The sequence below is a fragment of the Anas platyrhynchos genome, chromosome 1, assembly GCF_047663525.1.
Source record: "Anas platyrhynchos isolate ZD024472 breed Pekin duck chromosome 1, IASCAAS_PekinDuck_T2T, whole genome shotgun sequence".
Lineage (NCBI taxonomy): Eukaryota > Metazoa > Chordata > Aves > Anseriformes > Anatidae > Anas > Anas platyrhynchos.
The window spans coordinates 82,262,136-82,271,956 of NC_092587.1; the positions used below are offsets into that span (position 1 = coordinate 82,262,136).

The following is a 9,821-nucleotide window of genomic DNA, read 5'->3' on the forward strand; positions in this document are numbered from 1 at the left end:
GCAAATTTGGACATTCTTTAATGCTGTTAGATATTCTGAACAATACAGGAAATAAAGAAATCAGAAACCAGGCTTTGAACCTATCCTGGAAACCAACAATTATTCTCTCTCATCTTCATCATAATCTCCCTGTCAGGTAGGGCATGAGTAGTTCTTCTCCAAGCAGGAAAAAATGGGATAGAAGAAATGAGAGGAAGCAGAAGAAGGAGGCTCCTTATGCAGAATAGCATCTTCATGTTATGTTATTATGAGTGGAAGAAGTAAGAGAAATTCCTTTCCCAGTCACGATGACAGTGGGGAAAACCAATACATATTCCTGACTCCCCACTCAGCACAGACACAATGAGTTGTCCTGTTATACACAAAAAGTGAACAGGATTGTAGCCAGCCTTCCTACCAGAACAGGTGACGATCACATTTAGGAAGCGTGACTGCACTAAAGGGAGAAAGAGCTAATCCTGTAAAGCTTCTGCATTCTCATGCTTACTCATGGTCTCTGTAATCCAGTCCAGGTAACGTACTACCTTGGTGTAAAGACCAAAGGTGCCACATCTTGGTCCCCAGGAGATCAGCCCAGCCACATAGTACCGGCTATTATCCAGAGGATCTTGGATGGAGTAGGCTCCACCACTATCCCCCTTACAGCTGTCCTTGTCACCACCAGCACAGATCATGTTGTCAGTGAATCGGTAAGCACTGGAATCAGCAGGGCCCTCTGGCTTCACAGAACGGCACTTGTCCATGTCCACCACAGGAATCTGAGCCTTCCAAAGATAAATAGGTAGTCTTCCTTTCTCCTTCTGTCCCCAGCCAGCAATATAGCCTAGAGTCCCTTTTTGTAGCTCATATTCAGGTGATTTACCAGGAAGACAGAGGGGCGAGATGTTTGGGCCCATCTTCACAGGATCCTTCAGCTTCAGTAGTGCAATATCATTATCAAAATCGGTCCTGTAGGTGTCTTTGGACAGCTTCTTCCAGCCCGGATGGATGAACGAAGCCTCTGCAACCAGCTGCTGGGCATCCCGGTACAAAGATTCTCTACCAACATTGATTACACCAATAAACATGTCAGGCTTGTCAAATCCCTCCAGCACATGAGCTGCAGTCATCACCCATCTTTCAGAAATGAGCACACCAGCTCCTCTTGGGTGCTCAAAATACACCTGCCAGGGAAAGTTGCCCTTTTCTGCACGAGTGCCTCCAAAGATCTTTGCTGTCTCTCGGACAGGATTACTGGGCACGCCACAGACTAGAAGGAAAAGGAAAAGAGAGGAACCAGACAAGAGAATTAGCAGTTACAAATAGGTTTTCTACTAAAAAGCCCATAGTCTCCTCCTTCCTCTGTCTTTTAAATTATTCTGATGCTGCATAGCCTTTGTTTATATTCTGTCATAGAATTTGCAACAAACATTTACAGGGAAATTCAAGAAAATTCAAGCAAAAATCCTATCAACATTCAATTTAGGCTGAAAATAGTTGTTCTCAAATTCTTGTTCTGGAAAGTCAAATATTCACACCGTTGTCAAACAGCAAGGGTTGGGTATGCCAAAGCTCACAATTTCATTGCACTCTACTTAGCATTTTTATTTTGCTGAGTTACATTCCGTAGGTATAGGTAAATAATTTTAAAATATTAGAAAAAAATATTTGTTTAAGTTCTCAGAGCTATGACACTACTATTTAAAACGATTTTTTTTTTGGGGGGGGGGGGGAACTACAGATAGTCTCAGTTTAAGTGCTCAGATTTGTTATTGAAGTTTTACCATTTTCTCTCTATATTCTTTTAGTGTGTCAAATCTTAAGCAAGGGTTCAAAGGAGGTCCTATCTGTGAGTCTTGTTGGTGCAGAGGTGCTCTGTGCTTTTTGAGTAAAATGTTCTATAAGGTCTTGCAGAAGGTGAGCATAAGGGCAGGAATAAGGCTGATTATTCTTACATAGCTAGGAAACTGATTGCTTTACACATCTGCTGATTTACATTGAACTCTGAGTCACATTGACAGAGATCAAAGAATTATAGCTGGTAGGTAGCTTCCAAGTTAAATGAAGAAGAAGAAGGGACCTCTCAATGTCTCTAGTTTAACCCCCTGCTCATCCCTAACTGCCCTTCCCCCACCATCCTATCTGTAAACCAGGTTGCTCAGGGGGTTTGCCAAGTGGCTTGTGAATCTCCAATGATGGTGATTACCCAGCATCTCTGGCCAACAGTTCTAGTGCTTTGGGAGAACATTTTACCTTAAATACGGTCAAAATTTACTTCATTGCAACTTGTGCTCATTGCCACTTATATCACCGTGTCCTTCTAAGAAAAGTCTGTCTTCACACTCTTTGTAACCCCCTTTTAGGTTGCAAATTCCTGGAGTTTCATTTTTCAATTTGTCGTTTGCACTATGCGCTGTCATAGTCCAAGTCATCTTCAGCTGAGTCTTGTACTTTAAAATGCCTATGAGGTTTTGGGGGTTTGGAGTAGCAAAAACGCATCACATACAACTAGCAGTAGGGATGCCGCCTCCTCTAAGTGTGGTTGATAAACTGAACAGTGTTCAGAATATATAAGATTTTAAATCCTCTTTATGAGCTGGAAGTTAAGCCCCAGCTATAACTACCAGCAGTCAGGAACAGTAGTACCCATGCACTTTCCTCCTCAATTTCCCTCATATGTACAAAGAGAGGTTGAGAAAGTCCTGGACAGGGATATTGTTTAAGTATTCAGACCCACTGAGTGCTACTAAATACTGAAGGACATGTGCTCTTTTAAGCATTTAGGCCTCAAGTGAAAGCATTGTAAGTCTTTTCCTTGTAGTGCTGCATCATTAGTGCTCAATGGACAGCTGAACCCAGGGAGGGTTTGAAGAGAAGCTACAGCTCTCAGTGTAGCTTAGGGATGACTGAAGAAAGAAAGGTCTGACATTTTTGGACATCTCTTTTGACCCCTAAACCTTTTTGATACCTTCAAAACTGTCAGAGATCTAAAGCACCAAACAACTTGACAATGTGCACACTTGAAGGAGGGAAAACAGGTGCAGGAACAAAAAAATTAATGAAGTAGTAGTCTTCACATACTACATGCATATATGCACAGATTTTGGTAGTACCTGCAACACATTTTGGTAGCTCAGTTCCCATTTCTTCATTGATCCATTGTCCACTGGCTGAGCATTCATACACCACTTGGAAAACACAAGAAAAAAGAGTGCAAGAAGAATACAATTGAGATGAAGAGAGGGTAGACAGTGTTACTGTATAAGATGATTTATTAACCTTCTCAACTCCAAAGTAAGCACAGCTTGGTAAACATTGCTGAGATCTCTCTAGAAGTTGACAACCCCACCATGGTGCTCCTGCCCCTGTTTTGGAGAGACCTGCTCTAATATGCTTCTTGAGTCATTTATTTCTCCACGAGAAATGTGTGGCAAAAATCTCCATGGTTCATACAGCAGGCAAATGGAGATAGGACTTGCTAGTAGGTCTAAGGTCAACAGCCCAACCATAGACATTATGACAGTGTATTGAACATAAAGGCAACACAAAACTACTGCCTGTAACCCTACACCAATAAGAATCTTTGTCCAGTCTTGACCTGATGGGATATAATCCTAGTCCTGTGGCAATGCTAGTACCATTTCTTAGGCCTTTCACCAAATAAATTTGTTTATGTAGCAGACACAATACTTACCTTCCCCTTCATTTTTTAGGGTATAGTAAGGTGCATTACAGTGATACCGAACAGCAGCTTTGTACAGAGGCTCATGAATTTCGGAGACGTATTCAACTTGTCCATTTTCAATAGGAAGTGGTTCACCACAGTTCACAGCTGTAGAGAATAAAAACAAATGATCAAAGACAATTGAAGGGGCACTCCACCCAACAAGCTGTATTATTCTGTAGTATGGGGAACTACTCAGCTCCTCTGGTCCCTGTATGGTCATCCATGCTTACTTCCTCTGTTCTTCACTAGTGTGAAGACGTGTCTAGAGCCTAAACACTCCATTTCAGTCTGCTTCCTACAATACAGAGAGTTCACTTACGAACACAGCTGAAATGAGAGTTGCTCCATTCACCATTGTCCTGACAGCTGGAGTAAAATGTCCTGATGCTGTCTTGTTTCTAGGGAAAAGAATATGACCTATGTAAGTAACTGGCCATGAAATATACCTGAAATGGGCACTTCAGTGAAGGGTCCTCAGAATGCTGCAGTGGCTGGAAGAAGTTTCCACTTTCTACAGGTGTGGCAAAACCTTTGAGTCCCGGAGGTGCTCAGGACACCTGATGGGAAATAGCAGCAGGAAGCTGCTGAGAGGGGCAAAGAGGGTATATGCTTTTTTGTGTAACTTACCACTACAATTTCATAGCCTTCCACACAGGTCACCTTCACACTGTCCTCGAAGGTATACCTGTCCTTCTTTGGGTCAACAACAGAGTTGGAGATGACACTCGGGGGACAGGTTATGGCTTTGAAAAGACAAGAAGAAAACAATGATTCACTGGTTCGAGATTTACTCTCCTTTCAGTTCCCAAGTTCTTTCCTACCAGTGATTATTCCCCCTAGTTAACAGGCATCCTCAGTTTATTTAATAGCTCCTTAGCTCTGACTAGCAAACCCAGCACATGTGAGCATGTTAACATGATGTTGTACCATGCATCTGATCTGGAGCAAGGTCTCCCTAACTCAGCAGCAGAAGGAATACTTTCCCAAGTGTTTACTCACGATCTGCATAGTAGCGTATTTTCCAGCCTTTATGCTGTACTGCCTGGTCTGTCTGGAAGATTATGTCAAGAATGTTGTTCCTAGTCTTGATTTCAGAAGGACCTGGGAATTTGCTGCCACAATAGGGACCAAAACGCTTCTCTCCAGAGACAAGCTGGGAAAATAACAAACAAGAATAAATGAAAAAATACCAAAAGTATTCTCAAGATCTTCAAAAGGCAGAGTAGATGAAATTAAAGTTAAGCAGTCAGAGAGTCTTCTGAATATGAGGACATCGAGGGGAGACCCAGAGCATCCTGTCTTCCACCCTACACCTACCGTAAAGCTGTCACGGCAACTCCCTTCTGAGTCAGCTGGTTCCACATCGAAGTCCTCGCTGCGTATAGTCAATGCCACAAAGTAGCCTGGCCTCAGAGCCACTCGGTAGTCACACCGTGAATTCTCTGGGTACTGATTGGGATAGTTTGGGCTAGCAATCTCCCCTGATAACTCAGTGAAGACATTTCCACTGCAGTTCACTAGGATTAAGGAAGGAACACAGTGAGGACTCAGAAAGGAAATGGTTCACCTATGAAGCAGACAAGCTTTCCTTCTTTCACTGCTTCTCCAGTCTACCCAGTCACCTGCATTAACCACAACTCAACACTGCATCTTTCCAAGAAATTAAACACCAGGGCAACTCCTTATCCAGTTAGCTAGGGACCTTAACTTCTAGTGGACTGAGGTACCTTGACTTCATGTAAATCATTTGAAAGACAACTTCTTGGTGTTCTCAACACCAGCAAACAGCTTCAGCATATCATTAATTTTGCTCAGACTTGCATAATTTCTTTTAGTATCCTCTATTTCTCCCTCCACTTTTTGCTGTTGTTGTTTTTGTTTGTTTTTTAACCTTCAATCTGTGATTTAGGCTCTCTTCTCTCTTGTGCAGGTTCTCATTTTATACCCCTTTCAACATATCACATTTGTGACTTTGCAATTTTTTAATTTGAGCCAACAAGCACCTTGGTCATTTTTGTATCTTCTTTGAACTACCCTGCTTTGTCAGGAATTAAAAGATTCACAGATAGCAGTATGCTAAGAAGGGTTTCCATCACAGACTTTAGAGAAGGTTGTTTAATAGTTTCTTGATTCTCTTGATACAATAAATAAATAAATAAATGGAAATGTTAAGAATATGTTAATAGAAATTCACAAAGTCTACCTCCAGTTCAGATTTGCACTGGGATGTACTTTTCTTTAAAATATATCTGTCATGACTGGTTGAAAAGGCTGATAGAAAATGTCTTCCAAGTACAATATCTCACTTGGCCTAAGCTAACTCTTGCTGTTGGCCACCGTTAATGTAGATCTCTCACCTCCACATGTTTTCATATCCTCATAGAGGAAATACTCTGGTGGGCAGGTACAGAAGTAACCTCCAATATAATTATTACAGTAATGACTGCAAGGTTCCTCCACAAAATCTGTGCACTCATCCAAGTCTGCAAGTGTGAAAAGAAAAGACATCAGCCAATGTTAGTAAAATGGGAGCTAAGGGCAGGGGGAAAATGGGAAAGTGAAATGGGAAAGCAAACAATAGTGACCAACAAGGAAAATGGGTCTCTAAAGCAGTGCTTGGACTGTCCATATTGGAAAGCAGTCTTGCCTGCTTGGATTTCTTTTAAATAAGGCCATCCTGTAAAGAAACCCCTTCTGTCAGCTTTCCTCTTCCTCCTAGTCCTGGACACTAGAGAGGTTCAGAGGATTCTGTTTTAACCTTACCCACTGCAACATAGTAGGCTGCAAAACCAGTGAAATGCTCCTCATTGGAAAAGTCTGATTGGAAGGTCAAAGTCAGGGTGTTATAAGGGACACGGAATTCCTCCACAATCAAGGAGCCAGGGACACGAGGTTTCTTTCGCCCACAAAGCACACCTTCAACATGGCCACTAGACAGGATCTGTGGAAGAATGCAGAGAGGTCTTATCTTGTTACTGTAATTACCAATGCTTGAGTCTTTCAGCTTACAAGCAGCTAACTAAAGGCTTCTAAATTGCATGCATTTGTCACAACATCCATGTAGATATCCCAGGACACAGCAATGTCACACAGATAGCAGAAGGGCCCAAGACTACTTTGTAATCCACAGATCTGGCCAAGGTTGGAAGACAGGCAGACAGCATTCAACTGAACAGAGTCCCTAGAGAACAAGTTTTGTGCCATTTGTAAGACACTTGGGGTGTGTTCCCTATTACTAAATTCCCAGCTCTGAAATACCTGTCTTCATTTTTCAGATACAAATTAAGTGAGAGTTCTCTGTTAACAGCCTTTCCTCAGACCCATTTGTACAACAACAACAACAACAACAACAACAATAATAATAATAATAATAATGCTTTGTTTCAAAACCCATCACTGGCAGGCTGCAGAGCATCCTAACAGGTACATTGTTTTGTTGCAAAGGACATGTTATTACATCTCCCAGCAGAGCCCACTCATCCTGCAGTCCCACCTTGGTCTTTCTCCAACGCCTCCTTCTGATGCTGCGCCTGATCTTGTTGCCCCTTTTCACACTTAGCTATTGCAGCTGGGATGGTCTTTTTGTGTGGAAAGAACATTTTTTGTTTTGTGTTCTATGTTTTGTGCCCTGCAGAACAACATGGAGCAGGCACAGTGGAGCTCTGAGTTTTAAGAAAACTGTGGTGCATAGATTGTGACAACAGGCCACTGCACTTTGTCTGAGTACCCACTATCCATACCCAGATCTCTTGATTGTTTTTAACTTCAGTCATTCCCAATAATTATCCTCTTGCATTAAATTGTCTAGGTCCACTCACTGATTTATTCTGAATAATTTCATGGACAGAAAATCAATGCCCTTTCTACAAAAATTGGCTTTCAAACCTATGGCTCACCGACCTTGTGATATGTACCTTGAAATAGTGATGTAATCTTCCTAAGGATATAGGAGAAAAATGAGGACGGTGGTATAGACGGGACACTGAGTTGGCAGACAGTACCCATGTAGTTAGGAGGCAAACTCTAGTCAATTTAGGGATGGCTAGTGCACAGATACGCAGTCATTCAGGCTTCTTTGGGCTCACAGCAGGAAGGATGTATCTCTTCTTCCAGCCCTGAGCTTTGTACACAGCTTTGCTGATCTATGCTACACCTCACCTTCTTGTCTTTTTCTCACTTGATGAGAATAGGGACAGTACCTTCACAGAGTCATACTCGCAGTTGTGTGATGGCTCAAGATCCATATGTGTGAAATAAAGGTGAATGCCATATCCTGGAGGGACCTCGATTTCCCAAGATTCCTGCAGATCATTTGGATACACCTGAGGATAATTGGGTGACAAGATCTCACCATACATGGAGGCTGCATCAGCCCAGACAGGGAGACAGAAGAAGATAAGGTACCTGAGAAAAGAGGAAGATGATATTGCAGAAGTCTTGCATATGAACACAGTCCCTAATGAAAAGGCATGTGTTTGTCTTTGGCTGTGTGTAGCATGCAGCACGGCTCCTGGCTTTGGAGTTTTAATGACCAGTGCTGTGACTGTGTGGGGTTTTAACCTTCTCCTGTAGCCTTTCAAACAGGACTACATCCTCCATCCTGCTCTCTGCTCCTCTCCAGCTGTAGAAGAACTAGTAATGCTGCAGCAATTGAACAGAAGGATCTTAAATGCTATACCATACTTCACTACCTTGTTCTGGAAGCTGCTTGGGCTACAGATACATTCAGATTTGAGAATCAGTACAATACTACAGGAAAAACACCTAATTCATAAAATGAAATTATTAATAAAACGGAGTTCCCCGTGGAGATTCAGTAACTCACCACATCTGGAAAAAGCTGATCTTCCTTTCCGAAAACTTTCAGGAATTGGACTTTGGAGTTATGGCCTGGGACAAAAAAAAAAAAAAAAAAAAAAAACACAACAGTGTGATTGACTAACGTTGCCTGTGTTTCTGTGTGTCTGCTAGGCAGGTCAAAGGCCCTAACACCCCAGCTTGTGGAGAATTCACCAATGATTTGCCTCAAAAGCGAATTTATATCACTGCTCTTTCATGCATACAGCAACCCCAAGCTTCAAGGAGGGATGCTAGGCTCAGTGCTGACAAAATGGGGCAGGTATCTCCAGCTTGTTAATCACTGATCCTCACCTTCTCCCCTTATGTTCATCAGTGCTTCCAAAGATCATGTAGGTGTATAACAAATTGACAGACAGCACCTCCCCCGCCCCCGAAGTACCCAATTTGTTCTCCCCAGCACCCCAAAAATTATGCTAAGACCCTGGGCATGGGGGAAGCATGCACTGACCTTTCTAGCTGTCAGTGACACTCAGGAATATTTTCCTTTGTCGTTTCTAATGCTTGCAATATTTACCTTCTCTCCCTAGTTCGTGTCTGCTCTTCTCTCTTGCCTTTTCTTTTCTCGTTTTCTTTTTTTTCTTCCTGTTCACACCCTCCAAAAGGATCCAAGCCCGTGGTCTGGGTAAGAGAGCTGTAATCTGCAATAGCGCAGCACCCCCTAGCAGCACGATGTAGCTTCCAGTTTCTGTGCCAGATGCGATGCGGGGGAAAAAAGCTTGCCGGCTTTCGGTAGAAAGGGGAATTGCCAAAACAAGTTGCACAACCTCGTTGGCTCAGGCTACGTGGGGGCGTGCACCGATTTGGTTTGTGTTACGGATTTTCGGGAAATCAGATGACTTTGGGGAAAAAAGGAGTTGAACGGAGTTTTGGTCAGCCTCCCCTCTCTCCCTCTCCCCCCCTCCCCTTTGAAAATCATGAACAAAATTCAAAGGGTGTAGCAAAAGGAAAGACCACATGAGCACAAAATGTTTAATCATCCATCCCAGAGACCACTCTGGGACTGCAACCTGGTGGCCACAGGGCTGCTGCCATTGTTCCTCATCTTATGCTTGATACCCATTTAGGGGGAATAAAATAAATAAATACATAAATAAAAACAGTGGCCCTTCAATATTGTGCCTCTCTGAGGCTACCAACAGGAGATAGGATGCATTGCTTGCCTATTTCTTTATTATGGCCTCACTCGTATAAGAACTTTACTAAGAACACCTACCCATCTCTTTATAACGATTTACCGAGTGAACTTGATGTAGAA

The 9,821-nt window shown here is 42.6% G+C and overlaps 1 protein-coding gene across 2 annotated transcripts; it reads right to left on the reverse strand.

Annotated features, from left to right (window-relative positions):
• C1S (complement C1s) lies at window positions 1–9,268 on the reverse strand. Of its 2 annotated transcripts, none has more exons than XM_072043294.1 (12): window positions 9,015–9,268; window positions 8,532–8,596; window positions 7,906–8,110; window positions 6,470–6,647; window positions 6,064–6,189; window positions 5,024–5,223; window positions 4,706–4,859; window positions 4,334–4,449; window positions 4,026–4,104; window positions 3,674–3,811; window positions 3,093–3,167; window positions 1–1,249 (listed from the first exon to the last, which is right to left on the reverse strand). In XM_072043294.1, exons 2-12 carry the CDS (start codon window positions 8,534–8,536, stop codon window positions 453–455), a joined length of 2,073 nt encoding a protein of 690 aa, XP_071899395.1. In that variant the 5' UTR covers window positions 8,537–8,596; window positions 9,015–9,268; the 3' UTR covers window positions 1–452. The 2 variants fall into 2 exon arrangements, with proteins under 2 accessions (XP_071899395.1, XP_005016825.3); XM_005016768.6 differs by having other exon boundaries at window positions 9,081–9,267.
• Between the last annotated feature and the right edge of the window lie 553 nt (window positions 9,269–9,821).